We start from the raw sequence: 14,942 nt of genomic DNA, 5'->3' as shown, positions 1-14,942 counted from the left end.
AGAGGAACCAACAGGCGGTATGAATCCATCAACGTTTTCTGTAAGTGCAGGAGAGATGCGTTTATGTAGGTGTAGTGCTTCTGGGTCATGACAAATTGAACATATTTTGAATAGAGTTCAGGGAAAAAGCTTAAATCAGGATGGAGAGTTTGGTTTTTCTTTTCTGTTTGCCTTGTTTCCCTTAAAGAGACGTTTTAGCTGTGATGAATGACAGTTATAATATTGGTTCAGAACAAACAACCTAAAGCACCAAGGTAATCTCTCTTTTTCTCCCCGTCCCGTCTTCACAATGGCCGCCCCTCTCCTTCTATAATTTTGTCATTTCAGTTCTTCCCATTATAAATCACCTCACCATACTGGGTAACAGATTTAGCCTTTTCAGTGTTCACGTCAAGGCCATTTGTAGTCCTCCCCATTGTTACCGTCATACAAAATGTATAAATGCCTATTGTTACTATTTTTGATAAGCAAAGATTTAAAAAAAGGAAAGGCGATAAGAATTTTTAGAGTCATTAAGGCGATTCATTTGTGTGCTCTTCCTTATGTCTGCTCCAGACGGAGAAGGTTTTGGGAATCCTCTGTCTATCTCTCTGTCTATCTTTATTCCCTGTGTCTAGACGTCTCTATTCACCCAAAGAAAACATTCAAACCTGCCAATCTCCCAGAGTCTTGGATAGCTGTCTTGATGCGTGTCCAAATATCTGCAGCAAAAAGGCTTATTAAATTCTGATGTCTGTTGGATTATTTAATTGACTTTTCCTGACAAAGATTTAACAGATATGATTATTTCTTTTGCTAACCAGGCACATAAATAATAATAAAAAACAGTCTATTTATTTGTTAAATGTACAGATTTTACAGATACTTTAGTATAGGGACCAATTCTCACTATTAACTAGTTGCCTATTAGCATGCTTCTTAACATAATAAAGCATGCTGATTATATTAACATATTGGCTTTTTATTAATACTAGGTACACACTAAAAGTTCTCTTAATCTTATATGATTTTTAAAATGTGAGAGACCACAAGCATGAGGACAAAAAATCCTAGATTACACCGTTTTGCTTCTATAGTTTGTCGTGTGCCACAATGTGACGAAATATCGCAAAATCTCTCGAGACTTGAGAATAAATATGTTTTACAAGGACACGTTGTTTAAACACTCTTTTGCCACAAATTGAAAAGCTGAACCTCCATCTCTCCTTATCCTTGTGCGGCGCCATGACTGAGTTTGTTATAGGGATAACGATAGCGATCGGCCAAAATGTTTGCGCATTTTGTCAGTAAAGCCGGTTCTGCAATCGGAGTGAATTCCATCGGGTGCGTGATTTCACATTGTGTCGCATTTAATACACAGAGCTGCTGTTCACTGACAAACTGCGCGAATCCACGCTGATAATGAGCGTGGTTTTGCGCAGCTCGTCAGTGAACATCGGCTGTCATTATCAGTGCATCCCTCGTTTGTTATTATGTTTCGGTCTTCTGTCAGCTCGCTTTCTGTTTGGATATTATTTCGTCTCACGTCATAAACTTCAGACCAGATGAAGATTTCCTCTCAGGGTCGGGGTACCTCTGATGTTCTTCTAAACAGATTCAATCACCCTTTACACACATCAGACAACAGGAAAATCTGATGAGATCTTTAGAACCAACAAGATAATCGGGACATCACTTAGGATTGTCGAAATCAGCTCAAAATCAGCCCGATTATCTTGTTGTGTACGGAGTCTAAAGCACATATTCTGCATGACCATATTCTACATCCCTAATCCTACCAAATAGCTAAACTTAACTAACTAGACAACTAATATTAAGCAGCAAATTAGGATTTAATTGAAGTCATGATTAATAGTTTGTTAATGACGAGAACTGAACCTTAACGTAAAGTGTCTTTTCCATCTTTTTTTATTTTGTTGTTTACCATAAGTACCAGTGTTGACTAAAACGCATCCCAAAATTCCTTGAAAAAAGAATTTCGGTGAATAGCATTACACAGATAATTTGATATTAGAAGAGTTGCCGATAAATGTCTGAGCTCGCAATGAATTTTCTTGCAGCTCGCGGAACGTGACGTTTCCGAATGTTTATTCAAATTATTTTTCAGGAGCCAGAGAATCAATCGGGTATTTCAGTTCACTCTCCATTTAACACGATTTGCTGTCTAGGAGAAACAAATGAGATTCGTGATTAACAAGACCCCATGATTTTTTTTTTCCTGCGAGTCGGTCAAACCTGGCCTTATTCCAATTATTTTGACAGATTGAATTACATTTTATTATGCTGAAAGGCGATTGTTGTTACCAGTGAAAAAATGGTTTGGGTCGCTTGGCTGCCATCTTTCGTCGTTGTTTTTGTAATTTATCGGAATATATTATTTGAATTTAAATTGCTCTTTAAAGGACATTTTGACACTAATTTCACCAGCCCGCAAGTTGCCTCACATTTTTATGCAGCAGAGAAATGGAGTTTTCATACTTTCACTTCTTTTGTCTAACAGATGTTGTCCTGTGAATTATGTAGTAGCCGGAGTCATCTAATCACTTTCCACTCCAAAGTTTACAGACTCTGAGCGGTCTAAGACATCAGTCTCTTGTGTGAATTACTCTACCTAATTATGCTGATGTGCTGCTTTAGATGTGACTTTGGAGATTGAGTTCCTGGGACGAGTGCTTCAGAGCGAGCAATCTCATCAGTTCCCGTGCTGCTGGTTGCAGACGAGTGGAGCTCATGCAAATTACTGACGCGTGTGTTTGTGTGTTTACCTCTTCCTGTTTGCATTTATCACTAGGTAATTAACTTCTCTTCTTGCCCACACGGGCTGGTGTGTGTTAGAGCTGAGAGATCAAGTCTCTGTTGAAAGCAGATGGCTCTGGGAGGGCTTACAGGAAGCTGAAAGGAGGCTTAGAGCTGTGGAAAAGTTCATGAAAGTTGAATAAAAGCTCCGTTCGGAGTGCGGCGTTTGCGGATTGAGGTGTATAGATGAGCACTTGTGTGCGAAGAAAGTTTCAAAAGCAATTTGTGCACACGCGAATCCAAATTAGCTAAACAAATGAAGAATGTGGGGTTAGTTTAGTAATTAGTAGTGATGTGCAAAACTACCAGTAGCTGCATTTCCATTACCTTTCTAATTGTGTGAATTAAAAACATGTCAGTTTTGAACAAACTTTTTTCGCTCGCATGAGGTTTTTCAGGCAATTTCGAAAACTACTAATGTAAAAAATCAATATTTGCATTTTTATTGTACGTGTCACATTGCGTATGTAAAGAAGCTAAAATTGCTAGGAAATATAACACAAAATTACAAAAAAAAACTCAAGTGACACTTTGAATTAAATCTTAAAAAGTAGAAAAACTTAGTGTTTTGTGGCAAAATGTTCTCCAATAATAGCATGAAAAACATTACAGTATATCCTTCAGTTTTTATGCCACACGTAAAACCACGTTTAGAAGTGAAAACACAGAACAGTTGAAAAAACAAAAAAGAGGCAAGTTGAGCTGCTTTAACATGGGCTCAGCATTTTATAAATGCCATATTTTTTGCGTAAGACCATGCAAAAGACACAAGCGATGGTCCAAGACGTGTCTACCAGCAGAAACTCTGTAAATTTTCACTTTACGTTTTGGTAGTATGTAGTTGGGACACTTTCCCGACCTGTTTTTCTATTGTTGGAAAAGACACAACAACAAACTACCAGAGACGCAATAACAATGGACTTTGCACTTTGACTAGTTCTTTCAAGTAGGGGTTGATTGAGAAGACATGTTTGTCCCTTACAGTATACCTTCTGCAGAAAAATAGTGCAGACACGGTCCGGACATAGAAGAAACTATCTGCTAGATATGTTTCAAAGAGATTATGGACATTATTTTGGATTATGATTGGTAAGACTGGTTGGTGGCCTGAAGTCAGTCATGTAGAAGAATCACTATCAACCAAAAGTACAGCGACTTGGCAGCCTCCAATGATTGAACTGCTGTCAGGTTGAACACACATTGACTCTTCACTCAGGGGCTGCTCTTTCCCAGAGTGCTCACTGGCGCCATCCACCTTGATTAGCTTATTAATAGTCAAGAACACCCACAATCCCTTCCAGCAATTACTTTTCCTTCTCTGTTCTTCACCTTTCGGGCAGCTGCACTTCTAAACAAAGCGAAGAGTTGATTTATTATTTTTTATTTCCATAAACTCTGGCTAAATTGATAAATAAATCATCAAGAGCAGTCTGGAGAGTTTCCAGACAGCCTCAGCAAATCAACTATTTTAATTAGCTGCAGGAAATAAGCCAGTGAACATGTATAAATATGCATGTGCAGAAGTCTCCAGCGGAACGTAAGGCGGCAGCGGTATTAGTTTAACTAAGTTTAACTGCTGTATGAGCCCCGGGTCCTGTAGAACTTCACCCAAAATACATGTAACCACTCTCAGGTCACGTAGTTATGAGTTCTGCTCTAAAACCTGGTGGGCTGCCTATCTAGACAACATATATGTTGCTTCCTATAAAGTTTTTTACTGGTCAGTCACTTTTCAGGAAGTCCATTTCCACCAAAGAATTAGGAAATGATGTAAAAGGTAATTGCGACTTGTATCTAATAATTCATACTTTTTTCTCAGAATTGAAAACTTTTATCTATAAATTATTGGTTTACACTATTTTTCTCCCTTTGTATTGTCAGATTATATCCCTTTTGATGGGCACCAAATGTGGACAAAGAGACTTTCTTGATCAAAAAATACTTTTTTAGCTTAGATTTTTTTGTCTTGTTTTCAGTTGTCAAGTAGGATTTTCTAGACAAGTAACAATTATTGTCTTGTTCTCAGAAAAAAAAATCAGTTTTTGCTTGAAACAAGCTAAATAATCTGCCAAATGATGTAAACAAAATCATTTTGTTTTCAGTTTTGAAATAAGATTATTTTGCTTAACCCATAGGCAGATTGTTTTGCTTGTTCTAAGTAAAACTTTGCTTAATTTTGACTTGTTTTTCCTGATATTTCTAGATATTTGGGCTGGAAACAAGAAAAATCTGAGCTAGAAATTTTTTTCTTCAGCGTATGAACCAAAATATTTCTTTTGTAAACGTAATACAATCTTTTGTGCATTAATATGATAAAGAAATTACATTTACCAAATCATTTCCTAAAAGAAATTTTGTGATACTTGTGATACTGATTAAAGAAGTCCCAGTTATCTTTCTTTTTTATTCCGTGCTGGAAACACGCTTTCAAAGGAGTCAACATGCGGACAAGTGTTTATAGTTTGTCTTGCAGCAATAAACTGGAGTTTAAACTTAAAGCAGCTTTGGAAATAGTGGTCTGTGGTTATTGCGGCCCCAGTATTGACTGGCCGTCCAGGCAAGGTCTGACGAGTCACTGACAGCTGGAGTGATCCACGAGGAGAGAATGGGAGGGTGACAGACAGAAAGGAGACAGTATTGTGGGTTATCCAAACAGTTCAGGCGAAAACTGGTTTCTTTTTCAAGCCCCAGTAAGCAGGAAAAGCCATTTAGGTGTCTGAGAGTAATCTATGATGGATAGTGATTGGGACATACCTGCCTTTTTTTCTGCGTGGACCCTGGAGTTCGGAGAGGCGCATGTCTTTATAAAACAGCAGAAATAAAGGAAATCGATCGTAGAGTATATCAGCAAGGTAAAGTTTATCTTACTCAGATTATATGCGAATGGATGAACTTTTAAAAACACTGCTAACAGAAGACATTATGATCAAATCGATTTTTTTTTTGTTTTTGCTGTAAACCAGATTACTGTAAATACATTTCCGCGAAAAACACATGTGTGATTAACTTCAGCGCGGTTATCATATTTTTGTTCTCTATAGATTTAGTACTGATTCTGTGAAAGCAGGCCAGTGTTAATCTTTCTCTGCGTTAATATTAATGCATGTCAGATTTAATTTATGAAACCTTCTTTATCGGACACTTTAATTGATGAATTGGTGTGATTTATTTTGCTGTGTAATTTGAGGAATGTTTTAACCGGAAAATCTGAATTAAATATGAGTCTGTACAACGTTCTTTTATTTTCACGGCAAACAAACTAACAAATAAATGATATGAAATATTAAGTGTAAACTAAATTGCAGAATTGTATGTGAACTATGGCACTAAATCTGTAGAAGAAACTGGGCAATTACAGTTTAGCGTTCACTACGCAAAAATATCTGACAGCAAAGCGCTGTGATTAACACGATTACATTAAAGTATTCAAAGGAGCCATGTAATAAGTAGTTGTATCATGCGCGTGCAGAATACGAGAAATAATGCCACTGACAGAGGATATAATCAATCAGACTGTAATGAGAGAGCACCAACTGTGGCCTGTCAAGACAGTCACTCAGCAGACAGACAAACATCTGTGTTTCTAATGACCCTCTGTCTTAGTGTGCGTGATCGTCTTACTGCGGTAAACATGTGTTACTAGTAGCTGAGCTTTGCTGCTTTTCACTGATTTCATTGGTTTGGCTTCGGTTTTACGGAGATGTACAGCTCTGTTGCTCAAAAGGTCACAATTTCAAATCTATTGCTATTGGTGTTAGAAGTGTTTTCCAAATTAAACCATAATTGGCTGCTCATTGATGGAAGGTAGTAGTTATATTTAGGTATTGGCTAGGGTTAAATGTTACCTGGTCTCATGGCATAAAAGTTTAGCAAGACAAAAGAATTACCAATAAGTGCATATCACTGCGGTTTCCATTAGAAATGAACGCTAGAGGCATAAAGACTGAGACACCTTTATTTCCTTTTCATACGAAAATCGCGTTTAGATTAATAAAGCGTCATTTTTACACAGTTACTTGAAGAATATCATGTTATCATATTCAGCTTCATATCGGTGGGTTTTTATAGACAGGTTTGTTCTGTAGCTCCCGGAGTACAGAGATGTACTTGAGAGGCGAGGAGCTCCAGCTCAACAAAAAAGTTCAAATCTGCATAAAAGGAAGTTGAAATGGCACAGTTGCATCGACAAATGCAATTTTTTATATGTTTTGCATTTGTTAACACTATCAGGTTTAGAGTTGGATTTAGCGTAGGGCATATTTCCAACATAACGGAGCATTAGCTTTTAGCAACAGTCCACGGATACATTCTGAACCTCTTAAATACATACCTATATCAACATAATACGAATGTGCCAGGGTTCACGTATTGAACCTGTGTTTTAGCATTTCTCTTTGAATGAACGTAAAAACGGTGTTGCACAAACAGTTCACACATCCCTAATCCTTCCCAATACCTAAACTGAACAACTAACTATTAATAAGCAGCTAATTAAGAATTTATTGAGAGAAGAGACATGTTTAGTAGTTAACAAGTGTTGCCTTTTATAAAGTGTTACTGAATATTGGTATGCAGAATAAGGCATTGGTATGTGCTTTATATTAAACGAGGGCCAATATACTAGTATGCAAAATTCTTACTGGCAGCTAAGGAAAGCCAAACCTCATATGTTTTATTCCACACAAACACAGATATGGATGCAGGTGTTTAAGCACACACACCATCCTCAGTCCTATATGCCCCTGCTCCTGTAATTACACCCATAGAGGCCCAGAGGATCTCAGAGCTCCTGCTCTATAGACTACATTATGGCCCTGCTTAGGAATCCCTCCTGGGCTGCAGTGATGTTGGGTAGATTGACCATGGCATATGTGTGTGTGTGCTTTTGTGTAGAGGTCCGTAGGGATTAACGCTGGATGTGGTCTTTAGCTTTTTAGAGTATAGTAAATGTAATCTGTATTAATGGCCTGCTGTGAGAAGACCCAGAGCTCACCTTTTCACTACAGGGTGTGTAGCAACAGCTGTTCTGAGGACTTTCACGCAACCCGCTCTCCTCAATACCTGCAGCAAATGTGCCAGGTCATCTTCACAAGTTGCTTGAACCTCATTCAGTAGCGTATTCGTGGGATGTTCTGATATATGCTGCTTTAATTTGAAGAGAATGTTGTAAATCTTGTTCCAGACTTGCTTGAATTTATGTCTTCTATGGGACACAAAAGAAGATATTTTAGAGAATGTTTCAACTGTTCTTTTTCATGCAGTGAAGGTAAGACTCAATGGCAAGTTGGTGGTGGGTCCATAAAAAAATGGCAGTGGTGTCCAGTTTTGTTTTGAACGCCACTGATATTTTTTAATGGACCCACAACCTTGCATCATTTTTTTTAGAATACATTTTCAGTATGTGGGTAGTTGACAAATAAAAATTGGACTGTGTCCTGTGGTGTGACATAGCAAAAACTTAACATACAAATAACATGAGAAAAATGTATCCTCATTCTTAGAGTTACAAATAGCATGAGACAAGTTTATCTTCAGTGTTACAGTTTTTATTTATTGTTTGTTTTTTTTAATGATGACCGAAATGTACACTTTTTGCACAAAATATTTCTGACTTAAATAAAATTTCTTATTTTAAATGTTCTTCTTTAACACCTTTTGTTTTCATCGAAGACGCTAGAACGCAGCTTTCTGGAATTATAAAATTAATTTGACTCATTTAATATATCCCGATTTGTGTTAATAAGAGCGTTTGAAAAGCTTCGTCAGAAAAAATGCTTAAAGTAGTATTTTATTTAATTATTTACTGTAGACTACTTCTGTTTCTCACAGCCTTGTTGATTCAACTATTTAACCAATCCTTTTCGTTTGTAATGATCAACTATCATGTACAGTATATTTTTTTAATCATCCATCATCTCTTGTATTATTCTCTCTTGTCACTTACTCGTTGTCACGTATATATATATATTCTGCATGCCGTTTTCTTTCTCTTTTTTGTGCCTCAAAGTCCTCCCCCACCCTCGTATTCTCTGTCCTTTCTCCACACTCATATCTCATCATCATTAGTTTTAGAGACAGTCAGACTAGTGGGCTGAGGGCACACATGTAGTCATTTATCCTTCTGTTCCCTTTCTGTTCTTTAGTGCATCACTAATCAGCAGATAGGCTCCTGCATTCATCCCCAGAGCTTCATAAAAACCCAGAGCTGACTGCCAATAAAGTCGCACAATGGCCAACTACAAGCCCCAAGGCCAGGGGTCTAACCCTCATCTTTCCTCGCTCGCTCTCTCACTTCTCAATTTTTTATAATTCTTTTTCTGGCGTTGGCGGAGGGATAGCACCACCCTAACGATGGTGCATTTCGCATGCATGTCTTTAAGTCGATGCGAAATCAGAAGTCGAACTATTTACAACCTTAACAGAAGCGAGTTGTTTCGTTGTACATTATTCTGTGCGTGTTAGTTTAAAGATGAAATAAAAAGAAAAGACAAATGAACAAAATGTGGACCACTAATTTTGGTATATATTTGCAATATTCAATCAGTTCTTTTATCGAATCCCCTATTTTACTGGAAAATATTATAAATAAAATCCAATAAGCTTAAAATTGTATTTATTCTACCACAAACCTTTTTTTTAAAATGACATTTTATTTTATTTGTGCCATATTTTACCGATATATCAAATAAACATATTATATAAAGTACTTTCTGGTGGAAAAGATACATTTTATGCATAATTACTCCAGCTTTCGGTGCAGCATGATGTTTCCGAAATTTTTCTGAAAATGCTAAACAAAAGAAAAATCATTACAAAAAATAACTAAATATCTTTTGAGCATCAATATGCCATACAGTGTAAATCATACAAAAAAAAACCTTCGTGCAAACGTCATGAAAACATCTGCAGAATGTTGCTGTACCATCTGACAGGGAACATTTTAGGCATAAATTACAGAGGAGCACATATTCTGAAATTTTCCATTTGAAAACACACATAAATCATCCCAGCACGGCTAACTTATCTGGTTCCTCCTCCGTATCTTTGACTATATTGCTAGCTTTCTGTTCCCAGCCTGCACTATTCAACTATTTATCTAAATGATCATCTTTAAATATTCATGCCCTTTTGAATAGTCCCACACAGAATATTTATAATAATTGGACTCCAGTGCACCTGAGTTGAGAAGTTTAAAGTCAGGGCACAAATCACAAACAGATCTGCCTGCATACCTAATGATCGTCTGTCATAGGAGACCCCATATTTTATTAAACAAAGGAGTTGTGGGATGATTTTTGCTTACATATCGAAGCCTGGCTTAATTGAGGAGCTTGAAGAGACCTCAGAGGGTTTTGTGTAGTAATTATGGTGCTAATTCCTCTAAATATCCTTATTTTACGTCTCATAGTGGATGATTTAGTTGCTGCGGTTGCGCCTTTGGGCTTTCGCTCATCCAGGTTACCGTGGCTCTGAGAAAATCAGACACCATAAACATTAATGCTGCCCTGGGCTCCAGTCAGGGTCTAACCTCTAACACTGATCTCGAATGTGAGATATATCCCTCAGAAGCCCAGAAGTGTGTGTGTCGGTGTACTACAACATTAGAAATGAGTGACTGGTTTGCTTTAAAATTAGCATTCTGTCCTCAATTAAATAAAACTTCATTTTGAAGTGATTGATTCCTATTAATCATTATAATTTAATTTACCTTGTTTAGCTTTTGTCTAAGCATGTTTTTTAATGGTGGCTGTGTAATCCTTTATGTTCGGTAGTATTATCATGATAAGTGATGCTGTATTGTAGCAACAGTTACCTTCTCCGAGCATTTTATTGTGCGTGAGTGTGAGTACACAGACATAAGCCCCTGTCCATCAGGTAGACTGGCGTCATGCCCTTGGCACTGAATGGGAGATGATTATTTTCATGCTGGGTCTCTTGTCATATCTCTCCCTGCTGGGAGTCTTATCAAATGTAAATACACGCTGCAATGTGCTTCATGCCCGGGCTCAGCTGTTGTTTTCTTTACACCCTATCGCCCGCCACCCCTCCTCTCCCCTCCCCAGCGCTCAATCCTTCCATCCACAAAACTCTCACTTTTCAGCTCTGCTTAGTTTGAAATATTATAATTAAGAAGAGGCTTTTGGGAAAACAAGGAAGGAATCTTGTCTAAATGTCTCCAGGCAATGGCTTTGCTGGTTTTAGATGAGCAAAAAGCATGCAAATATGCATTTTCTGCATATTTGTAAATGACCTGCTAATAAAAAGCTGGTTATTGTGATAAGAACAACGTGCTTTTTATTTATTTATTTACCTATTTGCAAGCGTAGAGAAAATGTAGTGAATGAATATATTTTATTCTTTGTTCTATTTATAATTCAGAATAATTTTATTGAAAAAATTCAAAACATTGTATTAGTGCTGTTGCTTAATATTATTATTGTTGCAAACATTTATAATATTGTATATATATATATATATATATATATATATATATATATATATATATATATATATATATATATTCTCTTTCTTTATTAGTCTTTGTTTGTAATATGTGTGTGTGTATGTGTGTGTGTGTGTGTGTGTGTGTGTTTATTATGTATTTAAGGAAAAAACATTTTTATATTTTATTTAAATGATTTTATTGTTGACATTTTTGTTAAAAAACATCATTTTTAATTGTTGTTTATTTAAAAAATATCAGTGATTTATGTTCTTTATATCCTTTGTATTCTTATTTTATACTTAAGAAATCAAACCAGTATTCAAGTGGAAAACGAATTTTTAACAGTACTTTGTGGTCTCTTGCTGTCTGTAGGACCCTGGATTTGCTTCCTTTATCATCGACCAGCTGCAGGTGCCCGATTGGTCGCTGAAAGGCGGACATGAAGGAACGAGGTGTCAGGTGTGCGGCACACCTGCACAGCACCTGAAACAGCAGGCACTTCAGACTCTCCAAGATCTGTACCCTGCTTCCGACATGCCATCCCTGCCTCCCAACACCTTCCCTGGGCATCCCACCAGGCTGACGACACACAGCGTGGTCACTCTTTCCTCCAGACCTACCAGATCCAGGATACCTCACCCAGCACACAGCGTCTTGCCTGTGGGGGAGCGCCAGCGTGAGCTGGGCTGGTCTCAGAGCCCATCTTCCAGCGCCGGGGCAATGAAACCCAGCGTGCAGGTGACCATGGGAGGAAAACCTCTGACGGGGACCATCAGCTCAGTCACCATTCAAGCTCAGCAATACTTGGAGGGCATGTGGAGCATCTCACGGGTCAATAACTTCTTGCCTCAGCCAAACCCGGTACGCAACCATTCATTTCTCTCCAACTATGAGCTCTTTTGTTTATGCTTTAAATAAATTTAAAGGTAATCAGTTGATCCCATTTTCTACTAAAATAACTACTAGGACATTAATTCTCACCGTGTGTAGAATTTCGAAGTGACCGCGTTTATTCCTGGGAGGTTTTAAAGGGTGTAGTGGTTGAAAATAACAAATATAAGCGTTGAAAAATAGCATTTTTGACATCTTTCTAAATCAAAAGAGCTGTTGTTGCTGCCACACAGTGATTGAGAGGCATGGAAAAGTTCACTTTGAAGGGTTCTTTGAAGCATTATTATTCATCAGCATAGGCATCAGTTGATGATTGGTCTGGTTATTTGAGCCTACAGCTGTCTGAATGAATCGCAGTTGAAAACACCTGCATAATTGAATCACAGGCACTCTGTAATACATAGAGAGTGGTTGAAACACAATGCACCGAGTTTGTAAACTGTTTACGCTATCTCATTTACAGATTCTTACATCTGTAGTGCAGTTACACATTGTCAGCGCACCTGTTGATTTGTAAATGCATATTTCACTTTTAATCATTTGTGTTTCACTTACAATTTACAGTGATGTTTGTTATGAGGTAATATATACCACTACTACTATTCAATCATATAAAAAAATGAATCTGATTTTTAAAATGTATTTTATTTTTATTTTTTTATAATACATTTTTTGCATTTTTTAAATTTCAAATGAGCTAATACTTTTATTTAGCAAGGATGCATTAAACTGATCAAACCTGACAGTAAAGACCTACAGTGCTATGAAAAACTATCACTGATTAAAAAGCATAACGTGAAAATATTAAGGAAGGCTAGTTTAACACAAAATTAGCATATTAAAAGTACTTCTTAGTGATCATGTGACTGGAGTAATGACTGTTTAAAATTCACCTTTGCCATCACAGGATGAATGATATTTTAAAATATAATAAAATAGAAAACAGGTATTTTAAATAGATATTTTAAATATATTTTTTATCAAATAAATGCAGAACGTATATGTACAATTAAACTAATTAAACAGGTATCAACATTATTCTCATTATGGCTGATTATGGTTATTCTTCTGGCAGGTATATTGCTCTCAGAATACAGATTTGGCAGATTGACCGTTTGAGGAGTTCATTTTATTACTCCTTCATTTTATTGACTAACTGCCTTACGGCACTGTTACATTCCACAGTGGACTGCTCATGTGTACTAAGTGTACAGCTTCAGAGTGTTAAACTAAACAAAACTCACCGCCACAGGTGGTCAGCTGAACTATTCCTGACCGTCTTTCATATCTGCGTTTCTGTTGCATCAGAGCTGTCTAATTGTGATACGCATAACCTCTTTCTATAGTATTGATGTTGCTTTTACAATCTTTTGCAATTGCCTCTGATACATCCTTTTTATTCCTGCCAACTGTTACCGCTATTGAAAACAGGAGATAAACAATAGCCTGTGCATTTCCTATTTGAGTTAATGTCAACAAGTGCTTTTATTCCAGTTCGCGAGCCGCCACTGAAGCTTTTAGCAACCAGCATGTGTTTGTGCACAAAGCAAAAAGCCTTTAATAAAAAAAGCTGACCAACTGCTGGCCTGAAAAACCAACAGAAGCTGTCTGCTTTACGCAAACACACACCTCACACATGCAGACTCGCACAGGAATAGCTCTGAGCTCTATGTTTTCCCCTTGTTCAAACGTGCCTTGTATAATTTGGAAAGGCTCTTTCCTTTCATTAGATTGGAGGGATGACAATAATGCATGCAGTGCGCTGGGACTTCAGCGGAGCCTTGAGCAAAGAGATTTAACTCATTTGATTTCTGTGGGGAGAAATGACAAGCAGCAGGAGAAAAGAGGAGGAGGCAAAGCTATTGAGATGGACTGAGTCTGACAGGAAGTCTTTGGAGGGGTCTTGTGTTCTGTGAAGTAGTTTTTTATGTCTGCGCTACTTGGTAAAGGCACATCACTACTTTTGAAGCAGGTGAGAGTTCCTGGAAAGCAAAAAGAGAAACATCAAATGGCAAGAAACGCTTTGATGCAAAGTTCAGGAGATTCACCATCAACACAAAATGAAGAAGTTGACAGTTGTCAAGTTTAGATTCAAATGAATTCTTGAAATGCTTTGACCACATGTGGTTTTTTTGAACATGTACTATGGTGATACCATTGCATTCTCTTGGATTGGCCATGGTAACAAATTATTTAGAATATTCAAGTATCATGATATGATTCTTTCAATGTGCTGCCATCATACTTGTTTATAAAGGGGAAGAAAAGCAGATTCATACACACAGTCAAAAACGAGCATTTTATATTGAAATTCGAAGGATGCATTTTGAAGGATCCAATTATAATAGCTGGTAATTCTGCCTCTGAAGTTCTGCTACAAAACGCCAGCATTTTTGACTTTTTAGTATTTTAGATCATAGCCAATTTGGGATTTTAAGATGGCATAGCATTTATCATCGTCAGTTCTGTAATGAAGAGCGAGTACATGCAAAAAAAATAAACAGAAAATATATCCTTTTAGGAAAGATTGAAGATTTAGACTTTGATATCTGGCAACCGCTCACATGAAAGCTTGCGTAGTAGAGGCAGTAATTCGCATGTTGGTTGAGTCACTGTTATTGTTCATTAACCTTACTGTCACCTTGTCACCGTCATTTTTTTGTTAAAATATTTGTTGACGAAATTAACACTACAACAAAAAGTGCTTATGTTTATGCTTCTTAGAGTATTTGGTCAAGCATTTTTTTATTGTAACAACTTTAAAAAGAAAAGAAAATCCATTTTGAGAGCATGTTTCCATCAGGTTTAT

The 14,942-nt window shown here is 37.1% G+C and overlaps 1 protein-coding gene across 2 annotated transcripts in view; it reads left to right on the top strand.

The window, feature by feature from the left end:
* The window catches only part of LOC122362234 (kinesin-like protein KIF26A), a 79,437-nt gene that overhangs the window by 19,524 nt on the left and 44,971 nt on the right, over positions 1–14,942 (top strand). For both annotated transcript variants that reach the window (XM_043263588.1, XM_043263589.1), the window contains exon 3: positions 11,615–12,103. In XM_043263588.1, coding sequence (XP_043119523.1) covers positions 11,615–12,103 — 489 coding nt within the window. The remainder of the gene's footprint in view (positions 1–11,614; positions 12,104–14,942) is intronic.

The sequence above is a fragment of the Puntigrus tetrazona genome, chromosome 17 (assembly GCF_018831695.1).
Source record: "Puntigrus tetrazona isolate hp1 chromosome 17, ASM1883169v1, whole genome shotgun sequence".
Lineage (NCBI taxonomy): Eukaryota > Metazoa > Chordata > Actinopteri > Cypriniformes > Cyprinidae > Puntigrus > Puntigrus tetrazona.
Note: the sequence above shows the minus strand (reverse complement) of the source record. Positions and strands in the feature narration are given on the sequence as shown.